The sequence below is a fragment of the Artibeus jamaicensis genome, unplaced genomic scaffold (assembly GCF_021234435.1).
Source record: "Artibeus jamaicensis isolate MK-2021 breed Jamaican fruit bat unplaced genomic scaffold, CSHL_Jam_final scaffold_1283, whole genome shotgun sequence".
Classification (NCBI taxonomy): Eukaryota; Metazoa; Chordata; class Mammalia; order Chiroptera; family Phyllostomidae; genus Artibeus; species Artibeus jamaicensis.
Window position 1 is genome coordinate 23187477 of NW_026522028.1, and position 19029 is coordinate 23206505.

The 19029-nt window shown below is 44.7% G+C and overlaps 1 protein-coding gene across 9 annotated transcripts in view; it reads right to left on the reverse strand.

Annotated features, from left to right (window-relative positions):
• WWC3 (WWC family member 3) overlaps window positions 1-19029 on the reverse strand; it is a 100678-nt gene that overhangs the window by 50438 nt on the left and 31211 nt on the right. For 5 of the 9 annotated variants that reach the window (XM_053655781.1, XM_037157412.2, XM_053655784.1 and 2 more), the window contains exons 2-7: window positions 14745-14854; window positions 9661-9864; window positions 9384-9533; window positions 6845-6964; window positions 5530-5619; window positions 255-331 (exon numbers count right to left, since the gene is read on the reverse strand). In XM_053655781.1, coding sequence (XP_053511756.1) covers window positions 255-331; window positions 5530-5619; window positions 6845-6964; window positions 9384-9533; window positions 9661-9864; window positions 14745-14854 — 751 coding nt within the window. The remainder of the gene's footprint in view (window positions 1-254; window positions 332-5529; window positions 5620-6844; window positions 6965-9383; window positions 9534-9660; window positions 9865-14744; window positions 14855-19029) is intronic. The other 4 variants (XM_053655783.1, XM_053655782.1, XM_053655785.1 and 1 more) reach the window with 4 other exon arrangements.

A 19029-nucleotide genomic window follows, 5' to 3' on the forward strand; every position in this document is an offset into this window, starting at 1 on the left:
GGGAGAAAGGTAGGTACACACGGGAACACAGGCGACTCTTGTTAGATGGGCTGAGGTTTTAAAATGAAACGTTTTCCCTCCTATTGAAAACAAGTGGAGAGTACAACCAAATACAATAATGGTCCATGAAATCGAAAATCTTATTAAACTACAAGTGTTAGACACACTGACCACCCCCAAATAAACCAGGATAAGTGGTGTTATGTAAAAATACATACGGGGCATGTCGTTGTGAGAACATTTGTTTTACTCACCCTATCCCGGCGACTTGCTATTTCTGCTTTAATCTGGTGTGGGTCATACTTTGTATTTGCTGAATATCCAGAGAAGGCTAAAGAGAAGGAAAATATTTTATATTAGAATGGATCCTTTGAAATAAATAAATACACATAGATAGGAATTTCTGATTCATTGTATTAAATAATTAAGTCTCAGATTTACAAGTTGGCACTGGCTCCTAGAGAAATCAGCATTTCCCACCCTCAAGTGTGGATGTTTGATTTCTGCATGAGGCCTTTCTATAGGGTCCCACATAGTAAAATAGGTGGCTACAGGTAAATCAAAACTCTGCTTACATCGACTGCAAAACTAGTAGGCTTAAAAACCACATACGTATGAGGAGGGAAAGGTATGATTAACTATGAAAAACTGCTCTTACTGTGTAAATAGTACATGTACTATGAATCATTTTTACTTTCTTTTAAAACGCACACACACGGAAGTCTCTGGAAGGACAGAGCCAAAAAGTCAACTATGGTTATTTTCAATGATTTCATTACAAAAGATTTTATTCTTATTTCCTTCATATCTATAGTCCCCAGATGAACAATTTTTTTAAAGATTTTATTTATTTATCTGTAGAGGGGAAGGGAAGGAGAGAGGGAGAGAAACATCAATGTATGGTTGTCCTTTGTGCATCCCCTGCTGGGAACTGGCCTGCAGGGAACTGGCCTGCAACCCGGTATGTGCCCTGACTGGGATTCGAACTGCGATTGTCTGGAACAATTTTTGACATAAGAAAGAACAAAATACTAAAGATCTGCAAAATGAAAAAGACAACTTTCTAGTAATGTGCCTGTCAGATACTGGCTGATAATAGCTGTAGAACAGCTATTCTTCTAGGCTGTTCCACACGAACAAAAGGGAAGCACCCGTTCTTTTTTTCTGGCACCTTGTTTTTGATGGCTGTTTAGCTACAGTACATCACAGACCTAAATGTGTTCTTAAATGGTGCAGTGCACAGGCCGTACCCTCCTTACGGCCACGGCATCTCTATGAGGAGCCAATATCTGGGGGTAGGGGAGACACAAAGAGACGTTCCCCTGTGGATGCTAAGCCGTTAGCCAATTTCTATCTGCACTGAAAGCCACAAGCCCCTTCTGCCATTTCAGCAGCTGCAGCAGCTAGTGGCTGCTTCTCATTACACCCCTGAGCATGGCCAGCTCCTGACGCTTCTCTCTCCTTGCTCTGAGGCTCCTCAAGCCATCAGCTTCTGGCTACAGTGACTTGCATTCCATGCCTTCCTTAGGTGGTGCAGCACTGCTCTGTCTGCTTCTATGGTCACCCCACACTGGTGTCCTCTGCCTCCAGGTCAGTTTCATTAATGTCACCTGCTCAGAATACCCATCAGCAGGGCCAGCATCCTTTCTTTTACTCCTCTGATCTGGGGAACGAGGGCTGTCATTCAGATAACTAGCTGCCAACACCTAGAAACTAGTTCAAAACCATGTTCTGACTTTCTATGGCAAAGGGTGGCTCGAAACCATCAAATGGCTTCAACAGCAAGATTATTTAACAGCCCTAATTATATTCAAAGTTAATTTGGGGAGTTGAGATACCTCTTTTTTAAAAAAAACAGTTCTATGGCAAATCTACTCTGTCGGAATTTTGAACCTCTAGAATCCACTGGAAATAAATATCTGGAGGAGCTAAGTGTTTGCCAACTTTATGTTCTTATATTTAGAATCGTAATCTCTCAAGACACGGAATAAAATGGTTTTTAAGTAGAATTCTTTCTTAGATGAAGAATGTCTATCTCCAAATCCTACAAATTCTATTCTGTCTGACTCTTTGGTTTCACCGAAGATCAGTAATGAAAGCAACACCTCAGACAATGCCCTGAAGAGGCAGAAATCATTTCTATAAAATCTCCGCATTAAACTCCTGGGACTTAAAAGTTTCTCAGACCTGAGCTTAAGGGGCTTTCACTTGGAAGCCAGACAATATGCAAATGAGCCTAAGGTTTGCTGACTCCTCATTTCCACTGTGTCAACTTGTCACCTTGCAGCTGAGGAAGACCATGCCAACAATTACCACATGGGATCTTTCCCACTGGGGTAGAAAGTAACCCCGCCACCAAAGTCCAGGGAAGTGAAGCGCAATGTTAGACATCAGTAACAATGATCTGAAATCATTGCCACAAAATGTGAAATGCACATGGGAGGTGTGGCAGGTACACTTGGACAAATACATGGCAACCTGCCCCCCCCTTCTCCCTCCTGACTACCAGTAGCCTGAGGTTGTTGGGCATCCACCACTCCTCCCTAAGGAGTCTACTCATGAAACAGGACATCCCTGAGCCACCGAATCCACCAACAGGAAGCCACTCCACCTTGGAGGACTTCCTTATTGTCTAGGCCCATGGGAGTTAGTCTCGTCTGTGACTGAACAGCTGAAACCATCCCAGATGATAGACTAGGTTTTGCTTCTATTGATACCATTCATGTTAGCCTTGATACAGCCTCGAAAATTATAAAATTCCAGGCCTGGGATAAAGGAAAAGTCAGCTCAGGCACCTAAGACCATGAGCATACCTTATCTTCAAATGCTAAGGAAAGTTGTGAACACTGGCCTAACTTTTAATAATATAATTCGATTTATGCAAGTTCTCAGTTCCTCATGTCTGCCAGTAAGACTAATGGAATCCATTTCTGGAATCCAAGAAATAGCTCAGGAGTCTAGACTCTGTTTTTTAACAGCGTGTGCTGTACATCATTTAGAGAAAAACTATCTTCCTCTGTTAAGACATGTCTCCAATCTCAGGGTTTATGATAAATACCAGACTTTCACCTCTGAAGCTTTCTTCTCTGTTGAAGAGCTGAGTGGGCAGAGCTATTAAATAGCTTAAGGAGTCCACTCAGGTACACACTTTGTTTTCAATGACATAATAACAAGGTTTTCGTTCATCTGGACCACAACAATGTAAATTATTGGTCCTTGCTATTATAGGGTGCCTTTCACATTTATTTCATCTATTCTCATAAAAATCTTTGTGAGAGGTGATGATGATACTCCCCCACTTTATAGATTCCAGACTGAGTGTGCAGTGACTTGATCTGCTTTATGCCATCAGTCACAGAGGGACCTGTGCCTGGAACTTGGCCTCCAATGGGTCAGCTATCCAACATCCTCTCATCTGATTAGCTTTTCCAGTGGAAGAAGAAATGGCCCTCTGGCTCGCTAAAGCCCATTGCCTGCTAGCTGAACTAGACTTGTGGATTTAACACTCAAAGTGCTACAGACCACAGTACTTATCATGGATTTCAATTGCACGGGTTATTGGAAGAGGGAAGCTGTGTGTGTGTCTGTCCCTGTCTCTCCAAAGACATCCTCTGGACAGATGGCTCAAGACCAGGGGCACCCCCAGCATCAGCACTGTAAGGGGTTGCTCAAAAGAGCCAGCAAAGACTGGCAGAAAGGAGGCAAGCCCTGACCGGCTCCATGCTGACAGGTACTAATTACCAGAGCAGGGATAACTGAGGTCAACAAAGGAGGGCATGAACATTTTTTAAAGGTACCATAAGCAAAGGATCAAAAAAATCAGGCCTACTCAAGAGCTACCGAAGTAACACAAGAAGCCACCAAATGCAAAGAGAACAGACTGGGGGATGATCTCTCAGTAAACACGTGCTCTACTACAACATTCAAGACTGAGTCTTGCCAATTAATACCTGTGAAAAATGCTGTGTGATCCATTTTTCCCCTGCCTGCTCCAACATGCTCCAAAGAGGGGAAACAAAAGGCTAAATGGATGGACTTTGGCCCGAAGCCTAATCTAGATAGTAGATGAGAAACCCTTTACCAGAGAACTAAAGGAAGATAGTCTTTGTGGGAGGGCCTTGGGGCTTCAGAAAGAATGTTGGCAGCACTGATCACTGATAAGGTCAAGCTTCACCACCACCTAACTCAGGAATTCAGGGTGGATCAGCACTTTCCCAACAGAGATAAGGCTGACTCTTTCCCAGCCACCCAAAGAGACTTCTGGTGCGGACTTCTGGGAGCTCCTAGGAGCTAAGGTAACAAATACAGCCATATTCCTGCTGCTAAAAGAATAGATCTAAACTAGTGGATCTCAAATCTGGGAATCACTTGGGGAGCTTTTTAAAAAACTGTCTGGCCCCGCTCAAGACCAATTAAATTGAAATCTCTGCCCAGGCGGCAGGGGGTTTTAAAAGCCCTCCAGGAGATTTCCATGATGCAGCCAGGCATCATTGAGAACAATTGGTGTGCACCAGGGGCTGGGAAATTTTCTCTGCAAAGGGCCCAATAGTGAATATTTTTGGTTTTGTGGGCCATACAGTCTCTGTCTCAACTCCACTCTGCCACTGTAGCTGGTATAGACAATAGGTAAATGAACAGACATGGCTGTATCCCAATAAAACTTTATTTACAAATACCCTGAGTGGACACACTTTATAATCTGTGGGCCATCCATAATTTGGTGAACTGTGGTTAAGACTATAGTTTACCCCATGCAAGAATCCCTTCCAAAAGATGCTGTAAATGGTCATATACTTCATCTGAACGCGTCCGGAGGCTAGAGTTTCTTGGGAAGAATGAAAGAGTAACTCCAGGGAAAAAAAAAAAACTTTCTGAAATAACGAATGTATTTGATGTGAAAAAGAAGGCAAACAGAAGAACATATTAGCGTAAACAAAGTAGACAAAAACTCTTGCAAAATGGAGCTGTGGAAAACCTACCAGGACCGGGTACCAACCAGCTAGCTCACAAGTTCATACAAATCAAGTTGGGTTCTTAACCTTCTGGCGACATGCATGCTCAAATCCACCAAAGCATCTAAGTCTGCTTTGGTCAGGGACAAAAAGTCAAGTCTTACATATTCTTAGATACCAGATGGCACAATATTCATACAAAGTCTCCAATGAATGGAGTTTTAACCTGGTGATTTCCATAACCCGGGAAAATCTGTGAAGGGTGTGAGCAAGATGCACTTCTCCTCCCTCCGCCCTCCTCTATACCCTTCAGCCCCAATATGACAAATGGCTGTTCTAGATCATTCTTTTGTTTACCATTACTGCTTCATTTCCCCCTATAATTAGCCATTAGGCATAAATTAGGTCCCCAACATTTAGTGTATAGCAACACCAGGTGCTACAGAAATATCTCCTGAAAACTAAATGAACAGTTTAGCAATCCTACCGTGGACCATGAGAAAGTCAAAAAGTAGAAAGTGCTCTGCCTTCCACTTGCCCCATTGAGTGTTGCAAAATAGATGACTTGTCAACTTACAACCGGTCTTTAATTCCAGATAACTTGAACAATGGGAGGGCAAGGTGTTCCAAAAACACAATCGGTTCTTGTAAGCTGCCTCTTCCATATCTAGGAAACAGTACAGAGCACTGAAGACTACATACACAACCAGTTCCGGATTCAAATCCACGTTCTACCATTTACTGAGTATGTAACCTCCAAGTAATTTAGCCTCCCCAACATCAGCCCCTCGTGTGTCCAATGAAGATAACATTGCAATGTGTGCTTCACAATGTTACAATCATAACAATGCACAGAAAACAGTAGTTCACTGAATATTGCTTCCCTTAGCTTCAAGTCATTAACGATGAAGGAATAATGGGAAATGAGTCCAAATGTCAACCTGCTTCTAGGAGCAGAACAAGGGCACACCTCCCCACTTTACAGGACTAGCGCTGCGAGGGGGCTAGGCTGTGGGAGACCTGGCTGGCCTGGCCGCGTGCAGCTCAGGAATGCTTTGGATCCTACCACCAGCAGCTCCTGACGTGGGCCCAGACCTCTACAGGCGACATCGGTTAGATCATGACAATTCAAGCCGGTGAGATCACGCTCTTGAACTTTATTTTGTGGCCAAAAAGAATACGTTTGAGTCATATCTAAGAATTTTCCTCATTGCGACTGGAACTTTAGGGTAAATGGCAAATTGCTAGAGCATGGTCAAAACCCAGGGGCAGCAGAAACCTGATAAACTGCCTGGATTAACTCTAGATGCCATTCATGGTCTCTGACATATGACCTGGGTGGCATCTCCAGCCCTTCATGAAAACAGGCAGGCCCAATCTGACCTCCAAGGCAACCTACACAAGTAGATGTGGGGGCTGTATCTACGCAGAGACTTGTAGTGGGTCAGGAAATGGAATCTGATGAGCATGTTAGAATTTCAAGTCAACACCACAGAGTCAGTCACCTGCTTCCTGTACTGTAGGTTTCTTCGTACACCACTCTGAAGACAGCATCTCCAGAGCTTCTTTTTCACTGGGCATTAATAAAATTCCCTGAGCACAGGAAGGAATGTAACTGACTGTGATTCCCTACTTGACCAAGTGTGAGGGGAGTACAAAGCCCATGAAAATATAAAAATGGATGCCGATGGATGTCCCAGCTCCATAGGACTACAAGTTCTGAATGCCCTTAACCTAGAACCTCACTCCCCCTCGGGCTGGGTGTGGAATCCCAGGGCTGCAATAAGGTCCCGCTATATTTGCATCCTCAAGGGCTCCAGTCCTGAGTCCCCAAGCTCACTGCAACTGATGTCCTGACTGCCCTGGTATAGTAGCCAGTAGGTAAGACACACCTTCCCTGGGCAATTTTTCCTTTCCGTCACTGGCAAGAAACTTCCTTTCAAGTTTTCCTGATATGTCCTTCTCTCCCGTTCCATCCTTGGAAACACTGATTGGAGAGCCTCTTTGGAGACCTATCCAAAAGGGACCATGGAACAGAAAAGGTGTCTGAAGGTTGAATCATATGAAATTACCAATATTCAGCCCAGTCTAAGCTACAGAAGTGACAACTTTATATGGGCCAGCCTAGCTTCTACTGAGTAACTTTCTGAAAAGTTTAGAATTGCTAACTATGTGTTCTCAGAAACAGTTCAAAGCCCGTGCTTCGGCTGGGTGTGACTTCGAGGAACCGAGTCCATATGGGCTCCCAACCCTACGAGATCACTTAAAAGGGACCATGTGCTGGGCCATAAAAGTTGTCTGAATAGATTTCAAAAAACTGAAATCTTAGTGTAGTCTCCAGCCTCAGTGGAATTAAATTAGAAATCAACAACATGACACCTTTAAAAAGTCCCAACCACATACTTTCATAGAACCCATGGGTCAAAAAATAAATCACAAAGGAAATGAGAACATTTCTGGACTGACTGAAAAGGAAAACACCAAATTTTGAGGAATGCAGTTTCAGTGACACTTAGACAAGAATTTATACCTTTAGAGTCCATGTGAGAAAATAAGAAAGGTCTAAAATCAATTATCTGAGTTTTCACTTTAGGAAGCTAGAAAAGGAAGAACAAATCAAAGTCAAACTAAATAGAAGGAAGGAAACAATAAAGAGGAGAATGCAATAAAATAAAAACAGACAAGAAACAGAGGGAAAAGGTACACCAAAAGCCAGTCGATTGTAAAGATAAATACAATTGATAACACGTCAGCTATGATGATTAAGAGAAGGAAGAAGAGACATACGATAAAGATCAGGAATGAAAGAGAGAGGACACCACCTCAGAGCCCCCAGGAATTAAAAGAACTATAAGAGAACTCTGAGAAAACTCGACAAACCTGACTAATTCCCTGTGGGCTAATTCCAGCTTGTTACCTGTTTTTATACTTCTCTCAGAACAAGCCACACACATGGTCTCTGGCTGCTTTTGCAGTAGAAGAGGGTTGAGTAAGTAGTTGCGACTGAGTCCATGTGGCCCACAAAGCTGAAAATATTTTTTACCTGACCCTTTAGAGGAAAGTTTACTGACAGTAGGATCCGATGAAGTAGACCAATTCCTTGACGAATACAAATACTAGAACTGATTGAAAAAGAAACAGAGAATCTGAACAGACCTCTATCTATGAGAGGAATGGATTTTGTACTTACAAACATTCTCACAAAGAAATCCAGACCCAGATGGCTTTTCTGGTGAATTCTAGCAAATGGCCAAGGAAGCGTTAATACCACTCCCACACAAACTCTTTCTGAAAAGAGAGGTGGAAGGAACACTTCCCAATTCGTTCAGTGAGGACAGTATTATCCTGATATCGGAATCAGAAAAACACATTTTTAAAAAAAAAAAAAAAGAAAGAAAAACTATGGAGATAAGAAACCAGCCCCTAAAATTTAGCACGGAGCTGACTTGTCACATTTTGATGAGAAGTTAAAATAGAAAAACAAAAATGAAAAAATGTCTAGGACATACCAATAGCTGAAGAACAAGAGAGAAAACCACCTGGAAACAACATATCATTATACCTGAGGCCCTACATTCTCTTGAGGCATGTGCTAAGAGAACGATCTGAAATTGCTGTTGCGGGTGGGGGAGACACCTCACTCTCTCTCTCTCTCTCTCTCTCTCTCTCTCTCTCTCTCTCTCTCTCTCTCTCTCCCTCACAGCTTGCATGGCTTATTTGCCTTCAACAACAGCTGCAGTAAAATAAAGATCTATGGCCCCTTAGCCTTAACTCCATTCTGACTTGCAACACAGAAGAAAAGCTCTGACCATGTGTCTAATATTCAGAGCTGTGTCACCAGAGCCAAATACCTGGCAATGTGGCAGTCATGTCACAGGTAAGTCTTTTCATGTCTCAAGTACACTTTGGTTTTATAAAATAAAACCTAGTGCTCAGCAGGTACATTCATTCTCCCCAGGCTCTGTGGTACCCAGGACAGTCACGGCCATGCGTACCTGTGGTGGGTTGTTAAACGTGGCCAGGGACTGACTCAGCCAGACTGATGGAGTTAATAACAGAATGCCTTGACTTCCAAGACTGGACCTGGCTCCTTCAATACCTGAGTATCTACTAACTACTAACAAAACAGGGGCCTACCTTTGGCAGCTTCCTAAACTATGAGCGGCTCCCTTTGAGAACACTGGTGTGTGTCTATCTAACTAGAGGGGCAGAAAGAGTTCCCCGGATTCCCTGAGTTCCTCCACCTCTGGTGGTTGCCCAAGAAAGGACCCTACAAAGAGACAGGTACATGACATTGAAGCATTGTGTAGATTTCCCAAGGATCACCCGGCACAGTTCTAACCGCAGAGGTCTTTTCCACACTGACAAACAGGAGACACGAGGTTGTTTCATGTCACTACCTGAAATGTGCGTGTTTTTCACCTTCCCCACCTGAATGTAAGCTCCACGAGGGCAGGGGCCCGTCGTCTCTTACGCGCCACGGTACCGCAGTGCCTGGGCACAAAGTGGGCACTTGATAAGTATTTGCTAAAGGAGTGGCTAGCAGATGACCATCTGATTCCACTGCGGCCTGCTGATGACCTAATGGTACGGGAATAAAAAATTGATGAAGCACTCTTGCCCGAGTAAAGTTTGGTGTTTGCAGATAACCTAGCAGAGAAATGGCTTTGAAATGGCACATGTTAACTGAAGGAGTCAGTCAACTCACAGCTGGCGTACGAGCGGCTGTCATCCTCGCACATTCTGTGCAGCTGCTGGTACTCCTCCTGAGCCAGCTCGAACCGCTGCTGCTTAACTTGGTAGATTTCTTTCTTGGCATTGAGAGCCTCCTGGGCTACAACTAAATATTCCTTCAACATCCGTTCCTGCTCTCGCCTCCACTGTTCTCTGGGGTCCTCAATCTGGGTCAGCTCTGAAATGAAAAGCATGAGATGTAAGTAAAACACACACACACAAAGAATGCAAGTGACTTCAAAGTCAAATCTTGAGGTTGACTAATAGTCGTGTGGTTATGGGACGCGTCAATATGAAAATGAATTACCAAGATACACATTATGAGAGAGTCTACATAACAAACCTCCCCAGAGTATGGAACACTTCTATTTTTGCATCCACAGTTAAAATACGGAGAAAAGTCCATAAATATGAAATGGTTGACTGGAGGGGGAAGACAATACTAGATAACTTTTCAAACTATAAACAACTGTTGGCAGAGATGAACGATTTCCAGCCCTCTGCTCACTGACCTCTTTGACTAGGGTGCCGGCGGCTCCGCTGCCCTCAGGCCCAGATCGCTCCCACCTCACACCTGCAGCCCATCTGCATTCCTCATGGACTGGCTTGTCTCCTCCGATCCATGAACTCCCCACTCTCCAGTTTGCCTTTCTCACCCCACAAGCTGCCGTAAGGGCTCATGCTGCCTTTCTACCTCTGCTTGAAATTCCTGAACACATGAGCCTCTTTTAAAGCACAAAGTCCAACATCCTCCGCATGTTATGTTGTGAGTCCTGAAACTCAGCTGCCAGCTTCTCTGTCCTTTCCCCCACAAACATCCTCTAAACAGACTGACTTTTCCTCCAAGTCCCCATGTTTGGCATTGCTCACCTGTGCATTTGTTCCTGCTGCTCCTGTCCTGCCCACTGAGGACCTTACCCTCTTCCAAGTCCCTTTTTGCCAAGACACCTCTTTTCTGAAGCCTTCTCTGCCCTCAGAGAACACACGTCTTTATACAATGGCCAACACTGCTGTTCTTCCCACTAGCATGTAATCGTTTTTATATTTGTTTCCTACATAAAGTGCGAACCCCTAGAAGGCGGGCACACAGCCTCGGTCATCTTCATATTCTCAGGACCCTTCATCAGCCTGAAACCCAGAGAGCCATCAATTGTTGACTGCGGGCTCACTGAATGAGGAACGGAAGAAAAAGTCTGCTCCAAGGACAGAGGACTACAGTCCTGAAATCAGATCCTTACGCAGAGGGGCGAACTGAGCAAACAGACGAGACGCCCAGACTCAGGAAAGGCTAACTCTCTTCTTGCAAGAGAAATTGCTGGGGGTGGTTTCAACACAAGTGAAAAATGGAAAGCACTGTCCCTGTTCCACGTTAGTGTCCCCAGGCTATGGTGGCTCTGCTATAATGTTGACATATTGATAAGCATATGCAGGTTGCTGGCAGCCAAAACAAAGTAAGAGATAGTTCATAGGAGAGAAAGGCTGGTCCAATTCCCCCCACCCAAATTCTAAATAAATATGCAAAATAACCCCTGCAGTGGGTGTTGAGCAGCGCTATCACAACCCTAATTCCACCATCTCCTGAGGAATGGATGAAAAAGTATAATGGATCCACCGTGGAGTATTATTCAGCCGTAAAAAGGAACGAAGCACTGAATGAAGCAAAGGCTACCACGTGCTTGAACCTCAAAGCCGTCATGATGAAAGAAGCCAGATACAAAATATCACATAGTATCTGGTTCTATTTACATGAAATTCCAGAACAGGCAAATCCATGAAGACCGAAAGGAGATTGATTGGTGGTTGCCAGGGGCTCGGAGACGGAGGGGAAATGGGGAGTGCCTGCTCATGGGTTCGGGATTTGACCTTGGGGTGATGAAATGTTCTGGAACTAGACAGGAGTGCCAGTTGTATAATGTTGAGAAGGCACCAAACTCCACTGGACTGTACACTTTATAATGGTTGATTTCATATTCTGTGCATTTCAACTCAAAATGGTTAAAAATGGAAATTTTATGTCTAGTTTACTTTAATACACACACACATGAATGCTTCCTAGGATGTTTCAAGTAAGTTCTTTCAAACCCCCTCCCACCAACACCCCTCACCCCCCCTTCACACTGCCACCCCAGGGCCCTCCTAGAAAGCCATTCCTGGCTTTAAAAGCTTACATGGGGAAATAAGAAAACAGCAAAAAGCAGAGTCTGGCCCTAGCCCCGGAGTTCAGATTCAGTGGGCCTGGGGCAGTACAGCCACAACTGTTTGTAACTGCCCGATGTCTCTGACATTTATTCGGCTATGAGACCTGCTGCAATGACCAGCATTGTCAGCACTCTGTCCAGCGCACCAGAGGGTCCTGGGCTCCTCAAGGTGGTCAACCCAGGGTCCCTCTGATCCCTATCCCACTGTCAACCTGCACAGCTCCAATTTAATAGAATTGCCTCCTCAGGTTCTGTGCTTTCTGAAAGCTGTGCTACCAAGAGTCGGCTTCTCAGGAGTGAGTTTTCTAGAATGGGGTCTTTGGCCCCCTATGTACACATTATTACAACGATAATAACCTTTCTTGTTCCTAGGGAAAAAAAGGGGGGATTTTCTAAAGACCTCAGAGGGAAGAGGTGGCGTGACCCTGGAGGTGATGTGTTTACTCATGTCCCCTCTGGGTGCTGTGTCAACCCAGTTACGCTCAAGGTGGCATTAAGAAAGTCCTTAATGTCTAGAGTGTGCTGTCGAATCCTTCAGGGTGGAGACTGGGTTTCACTTTCCTGAGTCCCCAGGGCCTAAAGAGGGGCCAGAACAGAGAGACCTCTACCACACTTGCTGTGATTCAGCAGCAGATGAGCAGGGGCCATGGAGGGATGAGTTTATGAGGGACGAGCCAGGACAGGTCCCGGGCCTCCAGCGGCAGGCAGGCCGACTTTCCAGAAAGGTTGTGTAAGGCAGATGCCTTTGCTGCTCAGTCACACCACCTGGGCCCTAGAGGCGAAAGCTTGGAGATGAAGCTATTTTGTGCGCAGGCCCATAACACAGCGACCCGGCCGAGCAGCCTGCACCTGTGGGAGGGGCCTGCACCTGTGGGAACGGCCCTCCCCTGTGGGAGTGGCCCTCCCAGTGGGCGTGGCCCTTCCCTGTGAGAACTGCCCTTACTTGTGGGAGTGGCTCTGCCCTGTGGGAACTGCCCTCACCTGTAGGAGCTGCTTTCACCTTTGCAAGCTGCATTCACCTGTGGGAGTGGCCCTCCCCTAAGAGAACTACTCTCCCCTGTAGGAGCGGCCCTCAACTGTGGGCGCTCCCACCAGCAGCTGGGAAAGTAAGCCCAGATGGCCAGACACCCCAAAAACATACTAGCGGGTCGGCCAGGGTGGTGAATTCACCTAGAAGCCCTCTTGCCACTAGCACCTATGCCGAGTGCCCAATCTTTGGGTAAGAGCTACAGTAGAGCGCAAGGCTGAGTGCCACGTCTCAGAAATGGCACTGCCCCAGGGCCGACATGAGAAGCCTGGCCATTCAGGTTTTTTTTTTTTTTTTAGCTCAAATTTTTTATTATCTGATTGAATGAACATAAAATTAAATTTCAATAAATAGAACTAGAACAAACATAAAAGGAAAAGAGAAAATAATGACTGAAAAACTTGCTCATTAAAAATGTGCATTTCAGATTAATCCTGAGAATTTCTACAACTCATTTCTTGTTCTTCGATTGTAACTGAAGAAATTATGCTTGAATTAGTAATTCTCTAGATTAGACCATTTTTGCATACTTTGAGTAAACACCATGCATATTAATATTTTTAAGTTTTTAATGTGACAAATGAGCATGTTTCTTTCTTGTTTAACTATCTAATCCGGGTTGGGTGTACAACAACACTATCCTCAGGGAATGGTGTGTGTATCAACTCCTTCTATGTTTTGTTTTATTTGGTTTTGTTTTTCAATTTCAGTTTACATTCAATATTATTCTGTATAAGTTTCAGATTAAATATCGGAGGACCACTCTGTAAAGTACATGACTGCCACTCACATTTGCCATTCAGAGGCTAACTTGGCAAGTGACAATGAAGGAATTGACCCTAAAGGCACCAACCTGGGCCAGTCACACTAAGAGGACATGCAAAGCCATGGGACTAGAGGGAGGGAAGAGCTTCGAAGTCACTCATGTGAGGGGCATGGGGCATCGTCGGGCTCCCTAGCCTGCCCCACACTTAACACACCAGAGGACGGAAAACACAGTTAGGGGAAGCCATGCTTTATGTCCCTGCTAGTAAAAAGGACAATGACAGAAACACAGCAGTGAGTCAGTGATGGAGAACAGATCTAGAATGAAATGGGGCCTGTGAGGCAGGGTGTGTCACCCGCGGCACACCCTGACATTCGGGGTCGGCGCATTCTCTCGTGGGGCCATCCTGTGCTGTGCACTGCAGGTTTGGCAACATACCTGGCCCCTACCCACTAGACTCCGGGAGGCCCCTCTGTCCTGTGTGACAGTTGACTATTACCAGATATTACCTAGTGTCCCTGGAAGGCAAAATAAGCCCTGGTGAGAACCACTGCTCTAAACAGTCCTCCAAAGCAGGCGGGTGTGGTCAGGGACCCGCTGTCTTAGCTGTAGTCTTTACACCATTCCCTCCCTTCACAGAGATCAAAACGGTTTGATGGATTCCAGTTACACGTATAAGCCAAAATGAAGTTAAGGTAACCACTTGGTCAGCTAATTATTCCAAGAATGTGTAAGCCTCCACTTTGTGATAACCAACCTTTTCATTATGAGAGGTATTTCTAGGTCCAAAGTGTCTGGAAAAGATATTTCTTATGTTAGATATTATGACCCTCCATTAAACACACGTCATACAGTCCTCAGCAGCATACAAGCAAAGCAGCTACATACTGCTTCATTTTTTTAAGGAATCAGCTAATGAAAACTTCAGACTACATTTATAAAGTCCAGTTTAATGATGCACCGGGCAGTAAGGATCCTTTTGCTCTACAAAAAGAGCTTTTAGCATCTCTGAGATCAACATGAAAACTCGCTCATGTATAAGAACTCAAATGTGGCATTCTACTTACTATTTATGTGGTCCATGTAATAAATTCCAATTTGTTTATCATATACAGTTTCCCATCCTAAGGGAAGTTCATCTCCAACACAATCAGCAAAGGTTAGTGGCTTTGTTATCCTGCAAAATAAAATTACAAAAGCAAATTTGAATATCGGGTCAATTTTGTGAGAGTTCGCTGAATCAACTCTAGAATCAGGCTGTAATACGAAATGATACATTATTTCATTGACCAGTTTTGCCCCCAACTTTTGGAAAATTAAGTCATTGGTTTTGCCCAAGTAATAATTGGTAACAATATCAGTACACTCACAGTTAAAATCATCGCTATCTCATAGTGCAACTTTAAATACCAGCAAAAACATATCAAAAGTTACAAAACAGGTAAGACAAGCATCTTCTTCCAAGCAGCGTGTGTAATGAGGTGGTGACAGTGGAATGCGGCTCTTCCACAACAACAGGACGGCAGCCCCGCTTTGTTCTCCATTCCTGCGAAATGCTCCCAACTTTCCAGACATTGCAGCTGCGATCTAGCCAAAATGTGATCTTTCTATGGCCGGTGATCATAAATTAAGGAGTTAAACATAACAGTTGCCCAAGCACAAAAATCCAAACACGCAGGGTAACGATACAAGGAGATGCGTACTGACTACTGCCTCAGTGCCTGATGCAGTTGGGATCAAGACTGGAAAGGGTCCCTCTTGTTTTCTGGAGAAAAACAACAAAATCAAGTTGTCTACAGACTTCTCTCCTTGAAGTACAGCTCATTTAAAACCTTGGTTTGACACAGAGAGATAAAAGGTTTCCAGATGGGCTTCTTCAAGTAGAACTCCCCCTCCCCACACCTTGCAATCACACTGATTGACAAGACAGCTCTTGTATGAAACGGGCCACACCTGTAATTGTCTGAGTCTGGGCAGCTGTCTATTCAGTAGTCTCCATAAATGCACGGACTGACATGCATGGGAAGCCGATAACCTAAATTTCACTAACTCAATCCTCCCACAACCTCTGTTTGAGTCCCCGGCCCCAGGAAAGGGAGAAGCCACCACCACGGCCAAACCCCACGAGACCACCACAGATTCTGAACATGTTAGTCCCCTAAACTGGTTCAGCAACAAAGCTTTGTCTCTCCTAGTAGCATTTAGAAGTTGATGAACACCACGAGAAAGGCACTGATTGCAATTCCTCTTCATTTTAAACATACAGTTTTCAGAAATTAGAGCCTGTATCAAAAGAGAAACATACAAAAGGTAGCAGTCACCATGGGCGTCCTCCCAAACACGATGTACTCAAAACCCCATGACATCACGCAAGCCTGTTGTGTGCTGGTCCCATCCCACAACACAACGTCCACAGCACAATTCCTTTACGGGTCGGGAACAGTGCACCGATCTGTTTGACTGGCTTGAACTGGCTCCAAGTGAAGCAGGGAACAGCAGGATTTTGTGTGTGATTCAAGTTGTAAATGGGACAAAACCACAACAAAGGCAATGCTGCTTTAAGAGGAACTGAGTCCTGAGCACACCTCTGCTATCCTAGGTTCACGAATTAGCCTAGAGAACAGTGCCCAGTCGCAGGCACAGTCTAAGCATGTTTGCATATGTGATCTCACTTAATTCACAGACACGGGTGGGAGACCGGACCTCACAGTGCCGCTGAGCCTACCTTGCTCACTTTACAATTCAGAACTGGTATGAAAATATTCTTTCTAAGTTCATAGTTTTCAATTTTCTGTCCAATAACCAATGCAGGTCATTATAATAACACTTCCATACTCCTCGCTCCAAAACTAATCTAATACATCGACCATTTTGGTGAATGTCAGTTTGGCTTTCTATAGAGTCCACGTCTCTGATTCCACTGCCCTTCTAGACAAAGCACGGGGTTGGCAGGACCATCCACAGCATCAGTGCCTCAAAGCAAGCCGATGATGAGGACTCATGGCTCTCGGTCTCTGCACCCCGAGAAAAGTTACCCACTCCACAGGCCCACATTTTGAGCTCGTTTACTCTCACTTGTCAGCAGCCTGGACAGTGATGAAGTTTTCTGGCTAAGATAAAAGTGGCGCACTAGAAGGCAAGGACAGGGATCCCACGCAGCAAAGGGGGCAGCTGCCAGCACAGAGGGGCCCATACAGCCACTCACTAGATTCATCCGTCACACTGTGAAATACGGCGCCTGCAGCAGCACAGCCACGGCAGCCAGGTTCTAAGATGGCTCCCAACGCTTCTTGCCCCTGATGTTCGGGTCCTTGTGAACCCCTGACACACTGAGTAGGGCTGACCTGTACGACCAACAGGATACTGTGGAAAGGACGGTGTGTGGCCTCCGAGGTAGACTCATAAGAGACACGGTGCTTCCGCCATGTTCTCTTGGAGAGCTGGCTCTGGGGGAGAGCAGCACCACACCATGAGGGACACTCAAGCAGCCCAGTGAAGGGACCCACGTGGGGAAGGACGGAGGCCTCCTGCCAGCACGAACAGCCAGCTGTATGAGCAAACCTCCTTGGAAGCGGCTCCGCCAGCCCCGGTTAAGCATAGGAATAAAGTCTAGGAATAAATAACTTCCAGTTTTTACAAAGAGTTCGCTAAGGGGATTGATATCATTTATCTAAACACGTTCCCACTATGGAATAGCTACTTTATTTTCTAATTTCCACTAGTATAAATATTCATGAGAGCTACATGGGAAACAGTTCAGTGATTTTTTTAAAGATTTTATTTATTTCTTTTTAGAGAGAAGAAGGGAGGGAAAAAGAGAGGGAGAGAAACATCCATGTGTGGTTGTCTCTCATGCGCCCCCCACTGGGGACCTGGCCCACAACCCAGGCATGTGCCCTGACTGGAAATTGAACCTGCGACCCTTTCCTTCACAGGCTTGTGCTCACTCCACTGAGCCACACCAGCCAGGGCAGCAATGTCTTAAACAGTTAAACAGTTTCCTTATAACCCAGCAATTCTATGCCTAGGTGTACACTGAAGAGAAATGGAAGCACGCCCACACACACACACAAAATGTCCATAACGACATTACCCACAACAGCCAAAAGGTGAAAACAACTAGGTCAGCAAGTGATAAATGCACATATAAAACACAGTCTATCCATACGGTGGAGTATTATTCACCCACTAAAAAGGATAAAGTAGCCCTGGCTGGTGTAGCTCTGTGGATTGAGCGCAGGCCTGCGAATCAAAGGTTCACGGTCCAATTCCCACTCAGGGCGCATGCCTGGGCTGCAGGCTGGTTCCCTGCAGGCCAGTTCCCAGCAGGGGATGCATGAAAGGCAACCACACATTGATGTTTCTCTCTCTTTCTCCTTCCCCTCTAAAGATAAATTTTAAAACCTTAAAAAAAAAAGGATAAAGTATTGCCATAGGCTACAACATGGATGGACCTTGAAGTCATTGTGCTGAGTTAAAGAAGCCAGATACAGAAGACCACACGCCATGTGGTCCTATCTATAAGAAATGTCCAAAAGAGGCAAATCTATAGCCAGGCAGTAGACCAGTGCTGCCGGGGCTGGGGGAGACAAGGGCTGGGAATGACTACTAATGCATACGGGGCTTCCTCTGGAGTTGATTAAAAAAAAAAGCTCTAGAACTAGATAGTGGTGACAGTCACACAATTTTGTGAATGCAATAAAAACAAACTGTACAGCCCTGGCTGGTGTAATTCAGTGGACTGAGTGTGGGCTGCGAACCAAAGGGTCGCTGGTTTGATTCCCAGTCAGGGCACATGTCTGGGTTTTGGGCCAGGTCCCCAGTGGGGGCCACGTGAGAGTCACCCACACATTGATGCTTCTCTCTCTCTTTCTCCCTCCCTTTCCCTCTCTCTAAAAATAAATAAATAAAACCCTTAAAAAACTGTACATTTTAAATGGTAGATGTTATGGTATATGTGAACTATATCTCAGGTTTTAAATCTACAATGAAAGGAACATCTCTGTGTGTAAAGCTCATAATCTGTATTTACAATTATTTTTTTAAAGAATCCAGAAGTAAATTTACAAAGTCAAAGATGTGAAGCTCCCTTAACCATATCTTAAATGTAATGTGAAACATCCAGACAGTCAAGTATAAAGGACATGAAGTCACCTATAATCCAGAAGCCCTGCTTATTTTCTCTCCTCCTGCATTTCTCTCCTACATTTTTCCACAGCTGATATCATACTAGATACTATTTCATACACTGATTTCTTTTGTTTGTGTATTTCTTCAGGCTCTTTAACTCTTTGTTAGCATCACTTTCTATCACATTGGAACCTTCCATTGTGTACAGTAAACCATAATTTA